This window comes from Dama dama, chromosome 23, assembly GCF_033118175.1.
Source record: "Dama dama isolate Ldn47 chromosome 23, ASM3311817v1, whole genome shotgun sequence".
Taxonomy (NCBI): domain Eukaryota; kingdom Metazoa; phylum Chordata; class Mammalia; order Artiodactyla; family Cervidae; genus Dama; species Dama dama.
This window is the reverse complement of record NC_083703.1, coordinates 12,745,890-12,765,129: the sequence shown is the minus strand read 5'-3', so window position 1 is coordinate 12,765,129 and position 19,240 is coordinate 12,745,890. Positions and strand designations below refer to the sequence as shown.

Genomic DNA, 19,240 nt, shown 5'->3' with positions numbered 1-19,240 from the left:
GGGCTGGAAAATAGAGTGACAGGAAAATTGTATTGGAAAAGCTTTCCCACAATGAAGGAACTATGAATTTTGGTCAAGGATAAAGACTCTTACTGTGAATTTTAAACCATAAGGACATGACTTTTGCAATACTCACAGTGCAATACTCAGACAGTCAAGAATCTGCCTACAATGGTGGAGGCCTGGGTTCGATCCCTGGGTTGGGAACATCCCCTGGAGAACAGCTACCCACTCCAGTATTCTGGCTTGGAGAATTCCATGGACCGTAGAGTCCATGGAGTTGCAAAGATTCGGACACGACTGATCGACTTTCCCTTCATAGGAGCAGAGACTTTTAATAACCGTGAGATAAAACTTGCAACTCGGGATTTTTTTTCTATTGTATTTTTAAAAAGACCTACCCCATGTCCTGTGTCACAGTCTAAACCTTCAGATTTCAGACCTTTTGTGTTATTGTGATTTAAGTGTTCATCTTAGAGCCCCGTGTCAGTGTAAGCTAGTGGAGTTCAGGAAACAGTTGTGCATCTCCTGGAGCACGCAGCATAGGTCTCGAGTGTAAGAACCGTGTTAATAGTTATTGAATGTGAATAAATGAAGAGACAAACGGTATCCTGTGTAATGTTACAGGTAATATAGTTCAGTTGTGTTATGTTGAGGAAGGGGGTCCTGCATAACAAGGAAATAAGTAAGAAATACGTGAAAAGTGAAAGCTTACAGTATTTTTTTCAGTGTCCACTCGTTGTGAGATGAGAAATTTAGGTGAAAATTTTTGACCTTTTTTGCCCCATCTTGTGTTCCATTAAATGTTTCTTTTCAAGCCATACATTCTCCTCAGAATTTTGAATACCAGTTCTTTTTCCCAGTGAATAGTTAGGAATATTTCTTAATCAATTTTTCTCTCTCTCAAGGAATACTTTACAACATTCAGGTAGTGATAGATGACCATGTGTGGCTAATCAAATGACACTTTTTACAGTGGCAAAATTCAACTCTAATACGGTAGTATGTATAAACAAAAGTTTTGGAGTAATACAGAACGCTATATTAGGGATATATTGTGAACAAAAGCCTCTGTCTTAAGTATATGTTTTATTAGACAATGTATGTTGATATTTTCATAAAATTTGCAGAACAGTATAGATACGTAATTTATATATTAATAAAAGCATATAAAACAGAGGCTTTGTTCATAGTATATCCTTAAGAATACTGATGTATTACTGATCTATTGTATATACATTTTATTTGTGCGTGTTTTTCCACAAGCCTTATTATGCTTATTTTATTCCCTTAAGTTTGTACTTGACTTGGAATGTCTCTCTCTGCTTTCTTTTCCTCCCCCACCTTTTTTGCTTTTTTTTACTGTTAACCTAATTTTTCCTTGCAGAATACTTTCCTTCAGTGTCTATTCTTTAAGTCCATCTCTCTCTGCCGGTGTTGTGAACATGTTTGATCATGGCTTTCTGTTTAGTGTGTTTGTGGCTTTCATTCATGATCATTTCCCTACAGGTTTACTCTTGCTCTTTCTCCCTTTTTCTTCGAAGGAATGGAATTGAAACAATCATTTGCTTTTAGCTGTTTAACAAACAGAATAGAAGTAGCTAATCCTGTTTGTACTTGTAACCTATCTAAATGAGGTTCTACTAAAATCTAGACTTTCATATTTCCCTTCCCAAGTGATAATTCATGCATGTAGAAGTCATGCAAGCAAATTTCAGAATATAGCGATTAATTTAAATGTCTTAGTTTTTCAGTAGTGCTCTAAACTCCCAGGGATAAATTTTTTTTTTATAGAACATTTTGGTAGAGAAAATAATCTGGTGGGTGTCATAGTATTTGTAGAGCAGTCAATTGGGGTAAGGAGAGGAACATCTGGTGTTTCTGATGTCATCTGTCATAATGCTTACCCGATGAGAAGGTTCAGTTCAGTCGCTCAGTCGTATCTGACTCTTTGCGACCCCATGAATCGCAGCACGCCAGGCCTCCCTGTCCATCACCAACTCCTGGAGTTTACTCAAATTCACGTCCATCGAGTCAGTGATTCCATCCAGCCACCTCATCTTCTGTCGCTCCCTTCTCCTCCTGCCCCCAATCCTTCCCAGCATCAGGGTCTTTTCCAGTGAGTCAAGTCTTCGCATGAGGTGGCCAAAGTATTGGAGTTTCAGCTTCAGCATCAGTCCTTCCAATGAACACCCAGGACTGATCTCCTTTAGGATGGGCTGGTTGGATCTCCTTGCAGTCCAAGGGACTCTCAAGAGTCTTCTCCAACATCACAGTTCAAAACCATCAATTTTTCGGTGCTCAGCTTTCTTCACAGTCCACCTCTCACATCCATACATGACCACTGGATTAACCATAGCCTTGACTTAGATGGACCTTTGTTGGTAAAGTAATGTCTCTGCTTTTATATATGCTATCTACGTTGGTCATAACTTTCCTTCCAGGGAGTAAGCGTCTTTTCATTTCATGGCTGCAATCAGCATCTGCAGTGATTTTGGAGCCCCCCAAAAATAAAGTCTGACACTTTCCACTGTTTCCCCGTCTATTTCCCATGAAGTGATGGGACCAGATGCCATGATCTTAGTTTTCTGAATGTTGAGCTTCAAGCCAATTTTTGCACTCTCCTCTTTCACTTTCATCAAGAGGCTTTTTAGTTCCTCCTCACTTTCTGTAAGAAGGGTGGTGTCATCTGCATATCTGAGGTTATTGATATTTCTTCCAGCAATCTTGAGTCCAGCTTGTGCCTCTTCCAGCCCAGCGTTTCTCATGACATACTCTGCATTTAAGTTAAATAAGCAGGGTGACAGTGTACAGTCTTGATGTACTCCTATTTGGAACCAGTCTGTTGTTCCATGTCCAGTTCTAACTGTTGCTTCCTGACCTGTGTATAGGTTTCTCAAGAGGTAGGTCAGGTGGTCTGGTAGTCCCATCTCTTTCAGAATTTTCCACAGTTTATTGTGATCCACACAGTCAAAGGCTTTGGCATAGTCAATAAAGCAGAAATAGATGTTTTTCTGGAACTCTCTTGCTTTTTCTATGATCCAGCCGATGTTGGCAATTTGATTTCTGGTTCCTCTGCCTTTTCTAAAACCAGCTTGAACATCTGGAAGTTCACCGTTCACGTATTGCTGAAGCCTTGCTTGGAGAATTTTGAGCATTACTTTATTAGTGTGTGAGATGAGTGCAATTGTGCGGTTGTTTGAGCATTCTTTGGGATTGGAATGAAAACTGACCTTTTCCAGTCCTGTGGCCACTGCTGAGTTTTCCAAATTTGCTGGCATATTGAGTGCGGCCCTTTCACAGCATCATCTTTCAGAATTTGAAATAGGTCAAGTGCAATTCCATCACCTCCACTAGCTTTGTTCATAGTGATGCTTTCTAAGGCCCACCTGACTTCACATTCCAGGATGTCTGGTTCTAGGTGAGAAATCACACCATCGTGATTATCTGGGTCGTGAAGATCTTTTCTGTACATTCCTTCTGTGTATTCTTGCCACCTCTTCTGAATATCTTCTTCTGTTAGGTCCATACTATTTCTGTCCTTTATCGAACCCATCTTTGCATGAAATGTTCCCTTGGTATCTCTAATTTTGTCGAAGAGATCTCTAGTCTTTCCCATTCTGTTGTTTTCCTCTATTTCTTTGCATTGATTGCTGAGGAAGGGTTTCTTATCTCTTCTGGCTATTCTTTGAAACTCTGCATTCAAATAGGACTGTCTTTCCTTTTCTCCTTTGCTTTTCGCTTCTCTTCTCTTCACAGCTATTTGTAAGTCCTCCTCAGACAGCCATTTTTCTTTTTTGCATTTCTTTCCTATGGGGATATTCTTGATCCCTGCCTCATGTACAACAGTCTGCTATCCATGGTTCATCAGGCACTCTGTCTATCAGATCTAGTCCCTTAAATCTATTTCTCACTTCCACTGTATAGTCATAAGGGATTTGATTTAGGTGATACCTGAGTGGTCTAGTGGTTTTCCCTACTTTCTCCAATTTAAGTCTGAATTTGGCCATAGGAGTTCATGATCTGAGCCACAGCTAGCTGCCGGTCTTGTTTTTGCTGACTGTGTAGAGATTCTCCATCTTTGGCTGCAAAGAATATAATCAGTCTGATTTCGGTGTTGACCATCTGGTGATGTCCATGTGTGGAGTCTTCTCTTGTGTTGTTGGAAGAGGGTGTTTGCTATAACCAGTGTGTTCTCTTGGCAGAACTCTATTAGCCCTTGCCCTGCTTCATTCCGTACCTCAAGGCCAAATTTGCCTGTTACTCCAGGTGTCTCTTGACTTCCTACTTTTGGATTCCAATCCCCTATAATGAAAAGGACGTCTCTTTTGGGAGTTAGTTCTAAAAGGTCTTGTAGGTCTTCATAGAACCATTCAACTTCAGCTTTTCAGTGTTACTGGTTGGGGCATAGGCTTGGATTACCATGATATTAAATGGTTTGCCTTGGAAACGAACAGAGCTCATTCTGTCATTTTTGAGATTGCATCCAAGTCCTGCATTTGGGACTCTTTTGTTGACCATGATGGCTACTCCATTTCTTCCAAGGGATTCCTGCCCACAGTAGTAGATATAATGGTCATCTGAGTTACATTCACCCATTCCAGTCCATTTTAGTTTGCTGATTCCTAGAATGTCAACATTCACTCTTGCCATCTCCTGTTTGAGCACTTCCAATTTGCCTTGATTCATGGACCTAACATTCCAGGTTCCCATGCAGTATTGTTCTTTGCAGCATCGGACCACGGTTCTATTACCAGTCACATCCACAACTGGGTCTTGTTTTGCTTTGGCTCCATCCCTTCATTCTTTCTGGAGTTATTTCTCCACTGATCTCCGGTAACAGATTGGGCACCTATCGACCTGTGGAGTTCCTCTTTCAGTATCCTATCATTTTGCCTTTTCATACTGTTCATGGGGTTCTCAAGGCAAGAATACTGAAGTGGCTTGCCATTCCCATCTCCAGTGGACCACATACTGTCAGACCTCTCCACCATGACCCATCCGTCTTGGGTGGCCCCACACGGCATGGCTCAGTTTCATTGAGTTAGACAATGGTCCTGTGATCAGATTGGCTAGTTTTCTGTGATTATGGTTTCAGTGTGCCTGCAGGTTAGTCAGTGGCCGAACTGGGATCTGAATCCACATCTGAATGACTCCAGAGCCTGTGCTCTTTGTGTTAGATCATATAGTAATGGGGGGTGGGGGATTATAATTCTTTTGTTCAAGTTGATACTTGTTATGCTTCAAGCTCTTATTTTCTTCTCCAGCATGTCCCGAAACCAAACTTAGCAAAGCTACTGAAGGCTTTTCAGCAATCCAAGAGAAACGGTAAGTTATTTGAAGACTGTCCTCCTGGTGTTATTCACTGATTTGCAATTACACAGGTTCTCATGTACTCTCCCCTGTTTTTACTGTATTAGAAGCAGAATGTGGCACTGTGAGACGGGAGAGTACCACCTTCTCTGAGAACAATAATTCTGATAGTGAAATTGAAGATGTGCTTGAAACCTTTCCCAAACCATCACCTGGAGTCCAGGGCTTCCCTCATCCTGCCTTTCCAAGGCCTGAGCCTCTTCCAAAACCACTCAAGACTCTAGCAGGCCTTGGTCTTGCACAGGTAAGTTGTGTTGTTTTTCACTCTCGTTTTCCCCTGTACTTTCCCACACACCATTCCCTTGATCCTTATGATGAGAAAAAGGATTCCACCGTGGAAAAGGAAGGCTTCAAAGTCACGATACAAAATGATGTGATAATAAGAGCAATATATCTGCTTGATTCAGATTTATAAATGTTGGCATACTAAGTATGCCATTTAGAAAGAAAAGAATTACAAAGCAATTAGGAAAAACAGCTAGATGAATATGAAGATGGGGAGGGCAATGAAGGGGAAGAATTCATTTAAGAAGGATAAAATGAATATGAGATGGAATGAAGGTCAAGATGAAACAGATTATTTTACAAACACAACAGAAATGGTGAGGGTAAGTCAGATGAGGTTCTCTATATTATAAATATGAGATGAATTATTTCAAATTCAACTTAGGAGAGAGTGAGGTCGTGAAAACTCAATACTTTGCCTCTTCTGAATGACATATAGCTGAGTTATATGAAGAACTGAAAGAAAATTTGATCCTTAGGTTTTTTGGTGGTTGTTTTCGAGGTTGGTGGTGGTTTTTGTTTTTTTTTTCTTTAATTGAAGTGTAGTCATTTACAATACTGTGTTAGTTTCAGGTGTATAGCAGTGTGACTTGGTTACACTTGTATGTGTATATATACAAAGATTCTCACTTTGAAATGAATGAAGCAGTGTCTTCTATTCAATCTAGCAAAACTTTCATTCGTAGGCAGTTCTAGCTGAGCTCTGTTTTAGGCCTTAGCAGATGTATTATGAATGAAGAGTTTGTGGCCCTTCCGTTTCTTGTTGTTACTGACTTACTGTTTGATACATACTTAATGTACTTAACTAATTTATCTTACTGTTTGGTATAGTCTTGGTGGAGGTTTTGGATCTTTTTGAAAAATAAAGAGGAAATAAGTAAGCATTTTATCTTCTCTTTTACTAAACTTATAATTTATAATTATATCAATGAGATTCTTAAACTCTCTTCATGACATAAGAAAATTTTAAACTGCAACAGTCTTAACGAAAAAAATGTAGAATCCCCGCCCCCCCCCCCCACCTCTGGAGAGATTCTGATTCATCTTTTCCTAATATCTGCAAGTAATGGGCAATTACACATATTAAATGAGTGAAATCACAGTTCATGATTTTTTTCTTATGTAGACTACATGTTATAAAATCATAAGGAAAGAAGAATTACCAACAGTTTGTAAAATTGTCTCAGAAAAGATAATTTTTTTACTTTGTAAAATATCTCTAGTAATATGTATATTCCATTTTAAGAATTTTATTAAACAATAAAATTTTAAGATGTTTTTTCTAAGAAGTTATTTTTAAGCTAAGTTTTATTTTTAAGAAGTTTATTTTTTAGAAACTTTATTAGCTTCAGTATTTATAGGCGTTAAATTAGCATGTCAGTTCTTTGTTACACATGTTAAACAAAAATGCGAATTCTTCCCTATCTAAAACTCAGTCATTCTGGTTACTTGATTTTTTCAGCTCATTTGTTCTTTCCTGATGTGAATACTGAATCCTGCTTGATAATCATAGATGTATTTGAAAGCTTTGAAATCTCCAACCTGGATAATCATAGCTTTACTACTTTTTTATATCTAGACTGTTCCTTCGATCTTTATCTGCCATCGCAGAAGGCCTAGATAGAAAATTACAGCTGTTAGTGTGCTGTTTCCAGGGAAAAAAGAAGAAAACGATGAAATTTTCAAAAGGGGTTTTTGGAAAATGTATTTATTCTTTAATTGAAGGATAATCACTTTCCAGAATTTTATTGTTTTCTGTCAAACATCACCAAGAATCAGCCATGGGTACACCCATGTCCCCTCCCTCCCAAACCCACTCCCGTCTCCCTCCCCATCCTACCCTTCTACATTGTCGCAGAGTCCCTCTCTGAGCTCCCCTGGTCATACAGCAAATTCCCACTGACTCTCTATTTTACACATGAAATTGTAAGTTTCCATGTTACTCTGTCCATCCATCTCACCCTCTCCCTCCTCCCCTCCTCCATGTCTGTAAGTCTGTTCTCTATGTCTGTTTCTCCATTGCTGCCCTGCAAATAAATTGATCAGTACCTTTGTAGATTCAGAATCTTTGTAGATTGCATATATGTGCGAATAGTATATGATATTTTTATTTCTCTTTCTGACTTGCTTCACTCCAGAGAATAGGCTCTAGGTTTGTCAGCCTTGTTAGAGCTGACTCAGATGTGTTCCTCTTTATGGCTGAGTAATATTCCATTGCATGTATTGTTCTAGTTCTGTGAAAAATGCCATTGGTAATTTGACAGTGATCACACTGAATCTGTAGATTGCATTTGTTAGTATAGTCATTTTCACACTATTCATTCTTCCTACCCAGGAATATGGAATATCTCTCCACCTGTTTGTGTCGTCTTTCTTTTCTTTCCTCAGCGTCTTAGAATTTTCCGTATACAGGTCTTCTGTCTCCTTAGGTAGGTTTCTTGCTAGATATTTTATTCTTTTTGTTGCAGTGGTGAATGGGATTGGCTCCTTAATTTCACTTTCTGATTTTTCATTGTTAGTGTATAGGAATTCAAGTGAGTTCTGTGTATTGACCTTGTATCATACAACTTTGCTAAATTCACTGTTTAGCTCTAGTAATTTTTTTTACTAGAAAATAGTTTCTTTTGGGTTTTCTATGTGTAGTATTATGTCATTTGCAAAAGTGAGAGCTTTACTTCTTTTCAGATCTGGAGTCCTTTTATTTCTTTCTCTTCTGATTGCCATAGCTAGGACTTCGAAACCCATGCTGAATAATCGTAGTGAGAATGGACAATGTTGTCTTGTTCCTGATCTTAGAGGGAATGCTTTTCATTTTTCCTCATCAAGAATAATGTTTTCTGTGGGTTTATCCTATATGGCCTTTACTATGTTGACATAGGCTCCTCCTGTGTCCATATTTTGAAGCGTTTTTGTCATAAACAGGTGCTGAACTGTGTCAAAGGCTTTTTCTGCCTCTATTGAGGTGATCACATGGTTCTTATTTTTTAGTTTGTTAGGATGGTGCATCACATTGAAACTGGTTTGTGCATATTGAAGAATCCTTGCATCCCTGGCAAAAACCCGAATTGATCATGGTGTACGAGCTATTGAATGTGTTGCTGAATTGTGTTTGCTAGTATTTTGTTGAGGATTTTTGCATCTGTGTTTGTCAGTGATATTGGCCTGTAATTTTCTTTTTTGTGTTGTCTCTGCCTGGTTTTGGTATCAAGGTGATTGTGGCCTCATAGAATGAGTTTGGAAGTGTTCCTTCCTCTGCAATTTTTTGGAAGAGTTTCAGAAAAGTAGGCATTAGCTCTTCTCTAAATGTTTGACAAAATTCCCCTGTGAAGCCATCTGGCCCTGGGCTTTTGTTTTTGGGAGATTTTGGATAACACTTTCTATTTCAGTGTTTGTAATTGGCTTGTTTGTCATTTTTATTTCTCCCTGATTCAGTTTTAGGAGGTTGAACTTTTCTAAGAATCTGTCCATTTTCTCTCAGTTGTCCCTTTCATGAGCGTATTGTGGCTCATAACGTTCTCTTATGATCCTTTTCTTTTCTGTGTTGTCTGTTGTAACCTCTCCTTTTCCATTTCTAGTCTTGTCAATTTGATTTTTCTCCCTTCTGTTCTTGATGAGTCTGGCTAGTGGTTTGTCCATTTTGCTTATCTTCTCAAAGAACCAGTATTTAGTCTGAGTAATCTTTGCTATTGTTGCCTTCATTTTCTTTTTCATTTATTTCTGCTCTGATCTGTATGATTTCTTTCCTTCTGCTGACTTTAGGGGGTTGGGTTCTTTTTCCAGCTGCTTTAAATGTAGAGTGATGCCTGTTCAGTGCTTTTCTTGTCCTTGAGGTAGGATTGTGCTGCTATCAACTTCTCTCTTGGAAGTGCTTTTACTGAATCCCGTAGGTTTTGGGTGGTCGTGTTTTTGTTGTCATCTGTTTCTAGGAAACTTTTGATTTCCCTGCTTATTTCTTCAATAACCTTTTCATTATTCAGTAATGAATTGTTTAATCTCCATGAATTTGTGTTTTTTGCCATTTTTCCCCTGTAGTTGATATCTAGTCTCATAGTGTTGTGGTCAGAGAAGATACGTGATGCACATTTTCAATTTTTTAAAATTGACTGAGGCTTGGTCTGTGGCCCAAGATGTGGTCTATCCTGGAGAGTGTTCCATGTGCAGTTGAGAACAAAGTGTATTCTTCTGCATTTGGATGGATAGTCCTGAAGATATCAACTAGGTCCATTGGGTCTAATGTTTCATTAAAGTTTTGTGTTTCCTTATTGATTCTCTGTCTTGATGATCTGTCCATTGGTGTAAGTGGGGTGTTAAAGTCCCCCACTATGACTGTGTTGCTTTTGAATTCCCCTCTTATGCGTGTTACTGCTTGCCTTGTGTATTGTGGTTTTTCTATGCTGGGGGCATAAATATTTCCAATTGTTATGTCTTCTTCTTGGATTGACCCTTTGATCATTATGTAGTGTCCTTCTTCGTCTCTTATGATATTCTTCATTTTAAAGTCTGTTTTGTGTGAAATAAGGATTGCCACACTGGCTTTCTTTTGGTTACCATTCAAATGGAATATCTTTTTCCATTCATTTATTTTCAGTCTGTATTTGTCTCTAGGTCTGAAGCAGGTCTCTTGTGGGCAGTATATATATATGGCTCTTGTTTTTGTATTCATTCAGTTATTCTGTATCTTTTGGTTGGTGCATTGAATCCATTTACATTTAAAGTAATAATCGATATATATGTTCCTGTTGACATTTTCTTAATTGTTTCGGGTTTGTTTTTGTAGATCTTTCCTTTCTCTTGTGTTTACTGGCTGTAAGTCCCTTTAGTATTTGTTGTAAGGCTGGTTTGGTGGTGCTAAGTCCTGTTAACTTTTGTTTCATCTGTAAACCTTTTGATTTCTCCATCAATTTTGAATGAGATCTTTTCAAGTAGGGTTTTCTGTTTCTTTTTACGTCATAGTAGTACTTTAAAATGCCTCATAATTCCATCCTCACATAAGCATTTCTCTTCTACAAATTAAAACTTGTCTTTAAAGATCAATTTTAAAACAGAGTCTTCTTGTAGCATCTTGAATGGGTGTTTTACAATTAAACCTTTTCATTAAACTTAAAAATGCTTATTATGGTAATATGACAGAAACGAGTATTTGCATATATTTTTAAAAGTATATTTTTATATCCTTGAAACATGTTGAAATATATAATTGACCATTTTAATCGCGTAGTTTTCTTCCCCTGGTATTGTTTTATTTTCAAAAGTTCAGAATTCTGCCTAGGTTTGCATTAATTATACCAAGTTAGTATCTTTTACAAATAATTAAAGTATATGTTTTTCCTGAATAAGTTTATCTCTTTCTAATTCAAATGTTTTTATCCAAATCCTTTCTTCTGAGTCCCTTGCATGCCTCAAAATAATTTATTATACCCCAAACTGAAGGCATTATCCCTGACGCTTCCCTCATCCCTGACTCTTTATAAGCTATCCGTTCATCTGTCCTCCCCATCCTAGTAGACAGCATCACTGAATTTCAGCCACAGTAGGAAAGATCCTGGACTCCAAACTTCCTTGAAATTACCAGCTCCAGTCACTCAGGAAGTTCAGTATTTTCTGCCTGCTTATCAGTTTTCATATCTTATCACCATAACTCACTGTCTCACCTATAATCTTGAAATATTCTTTTCTCGTTTGGATACCCTGATGTTCTTTTTTATGTTGCTGCCAGAGTAATCTTTCTAAAATATACTTGTTAATCTTTTCATTCGTCCTGGCTGTGCAGTTTGTTTTAGAATGACTGTTACCGTTTCTCGTTGGCTGTTTTTAAAGCCAAATTAGCTTTCTAATTGCAGTTTCATGGACACTTTGGGTGATGCACCGTGTCTAGTGTGCTTACTGTCCACTCTGGAGATTTGCTTATAGGTTTTTGGCTTCTGTTTTTCTCTTTAATGCCCTCCTGTACAATACTGTCATATTTGCTACTTCCTTCAATCTAAGTCTGAATTTGGCTATAAGGAGTTCATGGTCTATGCCACAGTCAGCTCCCGGTCTTGTTTTTGCTGACTGTATAGAACTTCTCCATCTTTGGCTGCAAAGAATATAGTCAACCTGATTTCGGAATTGACCATCTGGTGATGTCCATGTGTAGAGTCTTCTCTTGTGTTGTTGGAAGAGGGTGTTTGCTATGACCAGTGTGATCTCTTGGCAGAACTCTATTAGCCTTTGCCCTGCTTCATTGTCTACTCCAAGGCCAAATATCCAAACAGGGAAAGGAGTACATCAAGGCTATGTATTGTCACCCTGCTTATTTCACTTATGTGCAGAGTACATCATGAGAAACGCTGGGCTGGATGAAGCACAAGCTGGAATCAAGATTGCTGGGAGAAATATCAATAACCTCAGATATGCAAATAACACCACACTTATGGCAGAAATTGAAGAACTAAAGAGCCTCTTGATGAAAGTGAAAGAGGAGAGTGAAAAGGTTGGCTTAAGACTCAACATTCAGAAAACTAAGATAATGGCATCCGGTCCCATCACTTCATGGGAAATAGAAGGGGAAACAGTGGAAACAATGACAGACTGTATTTTCTTGGGCTCCAAAATCAGTGCAGATGGAGGCTGCAGCCATGGAATTAAAAGACACTTGCTCTTTGGAAGAAAAGTTATGACCAATCTAGGCAGCATATTAAAAAGCAGAGACATTACTTTGCCAACAAAAGTCCATCTAGTCAAAGCTAAGATTTTTCCGGTAGTCAAGTATGGATGTGAAAGTTGGACTATAAAGACAGCTGAGTGCCAAAGAATTGATGCTTTTGAACTGTGTTGTCGGAGAAGACTCTTGCGAGTCCCTTGGACTGCAAGGAGATCCAACCAGTCCATCCTAAAGGAAATCAGTCCTGAATATTCATTGGAAGGACTGATGCTGAAGCTGAAATTTTGGCCACCTGATGCGAAGAACTGACTCATTAGAAAAGACCCTGATGCTGGGAAAGATTGAAAGCAGGAGGAGAAGGGGACAACAGAGGATGAGATGGTCGGATGGCATCACTGACTCAATGGACATGAGTTTGAGTAAACTTTGTGAGTTGGCAATGAGCAGGGAGGCCTGGCGTACTGCCGTCCACGGGGTCACAAAGAGTCGGACATGACTGAGCGACTGAACCGAATTGAACTTGTTACTTCCTAGTGCAGGGCAGTCTTTTCCCTTTCATTTGAATAAAAGCATGGCACCAAATAAAATAAAATATTTTTGTGATGATGTAATGCCTTTACTTGTTTAGTAGATCCCCGTCACTTGAAGGAAGAAGATGACACTTGCTTTTTTCTGTGTGACCCTGGTCCTCCAGTTTTGTCTCGATACAGTTCCCAGTAACTGTGATCTCGTTTCCCACATGACCTGTTGACGTTGGTGCACACCTCATCTGTGGGTTCTGGCCGCCCACCTAGAACCCCCCTCCCGTCCCGGCTCCGCACGCTCTGTCTCAGACACAGCCCCTGTCCCAGCGTTCCGTGCGCTTCTCGGGTCCTCCCGCCTCCTCGCCCCTTGGAGCCTGTCCTGCCCTCTGTCCCCCTCAGCTGCAGAGCTGCCGACGGATCCTCTTCTGCTCTTGTTTTCATGTGTCTCTGCCTCACCCAGACACAGAGCAGAGTCACTTTTCTTTACAGTTCTAACTCCTCCCGGGACGTCCTAAAGGATGTCCTAGACACAGTGATTGCTTGTCGTCTTACTGATGGACTGAATGACCAAATGAATGAATATGTGTTCTGAAGTTGGGTTTTGGTTTTATTTTGTCTTGTTTTTATAGGAAGGAGCCCCAAAACCAGAACTTGTTGAAAAAGAAAGTGATACTTATATTATTGAAAGGGCTCCCCAAGAACAAGCAAATCATGACCATTTGACTTCTGTTGATAGAGCACACAGAAATAATAAATGTGGTAAGTTAGTGAATGTCTGTGAATTTTTTCTATACTTAAAAGCAAATATAAAAACATGTAAAGGGTATGGATCCAAATACGATATCCATTTTGTTTTAAGTACATTTCTTTTGCTCTCTTTCTTCAGAAGTGTCCTACCTACTACCAACTTTTTCTTCCTGAAAATGCTTCAACCCTCTGAAATTCTTTTCCACTAGTTTATTTTATTGAAATATTTGTGGATAGAGATAGACTTACTCTTATCTCTAAAATTCATAGTAGTGAATGTTCTCATTAATGTATCTGTGACTGCATTTTACAGACATGATGTCAGCCGTAGGATTGGGAGAAGAGGAAGATGTGGAATCACCTTGGGATTCTGAGGTACTGTCTTCTGTTACTCTTTTGAAATGTAAGCCCTGAGTAGTAAGAACATGAAAGCGGGAGATGCTGTGGCTTTCTCACCTTTGCGTTTCCCCATCAAAACTTTGTTCTTACTTTTAACCTATATTCTGTGCTAAATTACCACATAGTACACTTTTGTTCATTTGCAAGATTCACCTAATGAAGTCAGTGTAGTACAGAAACCAAGGCTTAGAGATCATAAGGAATCTGTTTGAGTTCTGAAGTTACATTTATCTGAATATTGAAATATTGTTTCAGGTCAGTCCATGGCCACATGTTTCTTTGTTTTTTTTTTTTTTTTTGTGTGTGTGTGTGTGTGTGTGTGTGTGTGTGTGTGTGTGTGTGTGTATATCACCTCTTTTGTAGATTCTTTTCCCATATGCGCCATTGCAGAATATTGAGTGGCATTCCCTGTGCTAGACAGCAGGTCCTCATCAGTTATCTGTTTTATACACAATAGTGTGTAGCGTGTATGTATCAGTCCCAATCTCCCATCCAAATGTATGTTTATTTGGTACATATGTTTCTTTACACATATGCATGTGTAAAACTGCTAGAGAGGGTCAGAGAGAAACAGGTTGAATTGTGGTTTTTTTATCACTTGGAGCTTGAAAGATAGTGCTTGAAACTTGAAAGTGTTGCTGTGTTTGGATTGTCAGGTTAATCTGGAAAGAAACATTTCAATAGAAGCAAAAGCATGGGGAATAGTAATAAATATGTGGAATTATAATAACAACAGTTTGCTTTAGCAATGTTTTAATAAGTAGAAACCATTTTGGATTATTTAAGTAGCAGGGGAACTTCCCTGGTGGCTCCGACGGTAAAGTGTCTGCCTACAACGTATTAGAGAAAGGTTCGATCCCTGGGTCGGGAAGATCCCCTGGAGAAGGAAATGGCAATCCACTCCAGTCCTCTTGCCTGGAAAAATCCCATGGATAGAGGAGCTAGGCGGGCTACAGTCCATGGGGTTACAAAGAGGCGGACATGACTGAGCGACTAAACTTAAGTAGCAGGGCAGAGTACCTTTATGGCAGCCGTACCTGAGGTAACATAAAGTAACGATGCCCTGTTTGAAGGTGGCAGCTATGGAAGGAGATAGGAAGGGCCTGATGTCTTCATTGCTGGCAGCCACTGCCTGGTGGTCCAGCAGTGTATGACGTCAGCATCCAGGTTCTGCCAATTGGCCGCTGTGAGATCTTGGCAAAACCTGTCTTAACTGGGTTAAATGTAGGCAGTTTTTAAAAGTAGGGTATTTTCTTAAGAAGACATTAGGAAACCTTCATGGAACTCAATATTCATTTTAACAGAGTATCTCTGAGAGTGTTCCACAGAAGTTTCTGGATCATTTACCTGGAGATCAGAGAGGAAAAAATACATTAAATGGACAAGCAGAAGGTAAGAACTGAATTTTATAGAAAGGTTATTTGACAGAACATTGATTTATAATGGGAATATTCTGACAGGCCAAAAAAAAAAAAAATAAAACACCTGTCAGATGCATACGGAGGAAAAAGATGAGAAGAGGAGGGAAATTGTGTATCTTATCAGGTGTCAGGCACAGATGAAATTGAGAATCCAGTTTAAGGAGCTAAATTATTAGTTCCTGGACTTCTTGGAGGTCCCAAATGTTAAGACTGTCCAGTGCAAGGGTGGAGGCTCGATCCCTGGTCAGGGAACTAAGACTCCACATGGCACATGGACAAAAGAAAAAATGATTGGTTCTGTTTCAAGATACTCAACAACCAAAGGAAGGTTGAGAAATAAGAGGAAAGAGGGAATGGAGGATGACAGAGGCAGAGGGCACAGGGAGGAAATGAAGGAAAAAGAAGCAAGGGCCTATGGGGGAGGGGGCCATAAGTGAGATAGGTCTTTAGGAAAAGGGAGTATTTGCCGTGGACGGTGAATGTGAAGTGAGCTTCCAGCACCTAAACTTATCAGAGAAGAGCAGCAAAATTTTCCCCCCTTTCTGTTTTCCTCATTGTTATGGAGGATTCAGGATTGAGGTCCCTAGGCATGCAGAGCTGTGCGTTATCCTTTGTGGAAGAACATGGGCATAGGTGCTCAGCTGTAAATGTTTGCAAATTGATGTCATGCAAAATGTCGCTGCTCTATAGGATGGTGTCCCATAGGCCAGAAGAAGAGACCTGGAAAGAAGGAGAGAGCGGGGGACATGATAGGGAGATCAAGGCACCTACAGCCTGATCGAGAGTCCACTGCAAAGTTGCCAACTTGTGATGCAGTTTCAGTCTGGGGGGATGTGTTAGAGTGAGGAAGTTGAGGCTAAGGTTTCAGGAGACCAAATTAAGTTGAAGTCATGTAGAAGCAGACTCTGTATAGACCAGAGTTTCTCAAATTTTAATTAGGCGCCTGGGGACCCTGTGTGAAGTGGACATGCTGAACACAAGGTCTGAGATTCTGCGTTTCTAACAAGCGAGGGTGTAGCCTTGCATTTAGAGAAATCTGGAAGAAGAGAACTGGCTAGTGCAGGACATCACAGGATCAAGGAAAAGCATTATTTTGTTTTTCTTTCTGAGCATGTCTATAGCCAGAGGGAAGCAAAGAGTCGAAGTACAATTATAGGTGTGAGATACCATTGCTAAGCAAAGAAGGAAAAAGAAGTGGTGGGATGATCCATAGAAAGAATGTAAAGGGGGAAAAATTAAGACCACGGATGCAGAGATTACCCTTTATAGAGGAAAGACTCTAGTGAAAGGACAAAGGGAGGAAAGGAAGGCTTTAGGGAGGTGAGTTTGGAGTTGATGAGGACACTTGAGAGAACGCCTTCTAGATGACTTCAGTGTATTTACCCTGAAAAGAGATAAGATCATTATTGCTCCAGAGAATCCTGGAGGTGGGAGGGGGTGCTAGAAGTAGGGTCAACCCCAGCTACTCCAAGTAACTATAGACATCAAAGATGTATGTTGTACTGGTATTTGTTATTCAAATTCAATTAATTTGAATATGGAGGGATTGACTTGTTTTTTATAAGATAACTGCTTTTTTGACAGTTGTTTCACAGAAATCCTTTTAAGCATTAGCATGATGTACCCAACCAAACTAAGTTTTGAAACAAAACAGATTGATAGGGTTCATTCCCTAAATGCTAGAATTGCTATTCTCAGGAAATACTACACTGATTTTAAAACATGCAAGATTTTTAACATCTAATAATTGTGTGGCAATTAAATTTATTATTTTCTTTTTGATCATTGTATTTCAATGTTGAAAATCTTTCGGGCATTATTTCATAGGTGTGTCTTTCATGCCTTCTTGCGTGAGTGGATCAAGAAACTTTAAGATGGCTGAACTAGGGGAGCCCAGACATGCAGGCATAGCAGTAGCCCACGTGGGTATGGAAAAAAATGAATACTTTTATGAAACGTTTTTCTACAAGTGTATATTGGAGCTAATCAGGTCATTGCTTTCTCTGATGAGAAGTGAATTACATTTTCAGCTGAACTGTCATCCCAACTGTGCACTTCTTAAATGACTGGACAGATTGAAGAACATGTTAAATGCTTGTAGTATAACGGTGTAACTGTTACTGTTGTATTGCCTTCAAGATACACTGTTGCATTTTACCATCAGCTTTCACATTTATCTTCTTGGGGTCATGATTTGCTCCTCTGATTAAGATTAATTTTCTCCTCATCAGTCAGCATGTTCACATTGGTCTGTGTGCTCTTTAATATATTCTAAAGTCATTGAAAACATGATGTTACTTTTGAAATCTTACTGCATGTTTTGGTAAACCTGTATTCCTATGTTCTTCTTCACTATCTATAATGGATTCATATGTCTGTCTTGCCAGTGTCCTAACATCTCCCTAGAAACAAGACACTGAAACCGAATGTATTCAGTGTCAAGGCTGAGCACGAGGATTCTGCTCGGTACTAACTCTGCATGAATGTACGGCTGGCTTTCATATTTCCATGTGATTAACTCTATGTCCCTTTTGCCTTTTAGAGTCTCCTGAGAAATATCCTAATGTGAAGGTAAAAATGTTTATGCTTTTATCTTGATTTATGAACTGTGGATTGTATCATATGCACATTATTTATTAATCAACTTGTTTCCAAACCCATTCAGCCCGCAGTCGGAGTGAAAGATTCTGTTCCTAATAAAACAGTAGGAACGAAGGATCCACAAACATCTAATTCAGGTAAATTTTGCGATACACACTTAACTCTGGCTCCTGCATTGCAGGCAGACGCTTTACCATTGAGCCATCAGGGAAGTCCCTTCTGGAAAGAGGGACACTGAAATATTTCAAATGCTAGCTCTTCGTACTCTTAACTTCTTTTTGCAAATTTAATTGAAGAATTGGACATACATAAGGCAAACATAATTGTTGGTTTCCATGTTTTCAAAAAAAAAAAAGATATTTACAAGCATATGAACAAGAAATGTTTAAAATGTAAGCTTGAACTCAAGATGTTTCTGTATATGTTTCGATACCCCTTAAGTTCTCAGTTTGGAATCTCTATACTCTCCAGAATTCTCAGAGATTAATTATTAGACCCTAAGAGTTTTCCAGTGTCCAAAAATTCTTATTTGAACTCTGATCTTTACCTAGAGTAAAGCTTCACTTGCTAATATGTCAGTTGTATTTCAACTTATAATTATTTCAGCTTAGTTTTGTTACACAGATGAATGTAGGCCAATCGGATGTTTTGATTAGCAGACTGTGTGTGTGTATGTTTGTGGTGTCTTTGATTATGAGAAGTAGGGGAAATAATCATATCTTAAATTCAATAGACATAATCTTTCAAAACAGTGATTCTGAAAGTTTTTGGCTTTAGGATCCTTTTATACTTCTAAAAATTATTGAGAATTCCAAGGAACTTTGTTTAAGTCTATTGTTGTTCACTGTATTGGAAAATAAAAACGGAAAAACTTAAAATACAAGCACACACCATCATAGTTGCTAATTCCATTAGTCCTTAGTGCTATGATATCACACATCGTGTCTCTGAAGAACGCCACTGTGCCCTCAGAACAGCATGAGAATGGAAGTAACGTTTAGTGTTGTTGTGAAAAGAGTTCTGACTTCTTGGACCCCCTGACCCGATGGGTCTCTGGACTTCAGCAATTCTGAGCAGACACTTGAGAACCACAGTTTTAAACCATTGAAGTGATTCGATGTAAAATGATAAAGGGGCCCTTGTGTTGACACAGGGTTTTACGTTTCACTTTTACATTTCTTGCTTGTTTCTTTGACTTCTCTTAAGAAATGTAGGTCTAACAGTTTTAGCTTTTTGTGGTGTATTCA

General features: G+C 39.0%; 1 protein-coding gene across 1 annotated transcript in view; it reads left to right on the top strand.

The window, feature by feature from the left end:
- LOC133045275 (putative ankyrin repeat domain-containing protein 19) overlaps positions 1-19,240 on the top strand; it is a 49,523-nt gene that overhangs the window by 14,601 nt on the left and 15,682 nt on the right. Inside the window, 2 exon segments of the mRNA XM_061127561.1 lie at positions 5,268-5,328; positions 5,421-5,617. Of these exon segments, the coding sequence (XP_060983544.1) occupies positions 5,268-5,328; positions 5,421-5,617 (258 nt within the window).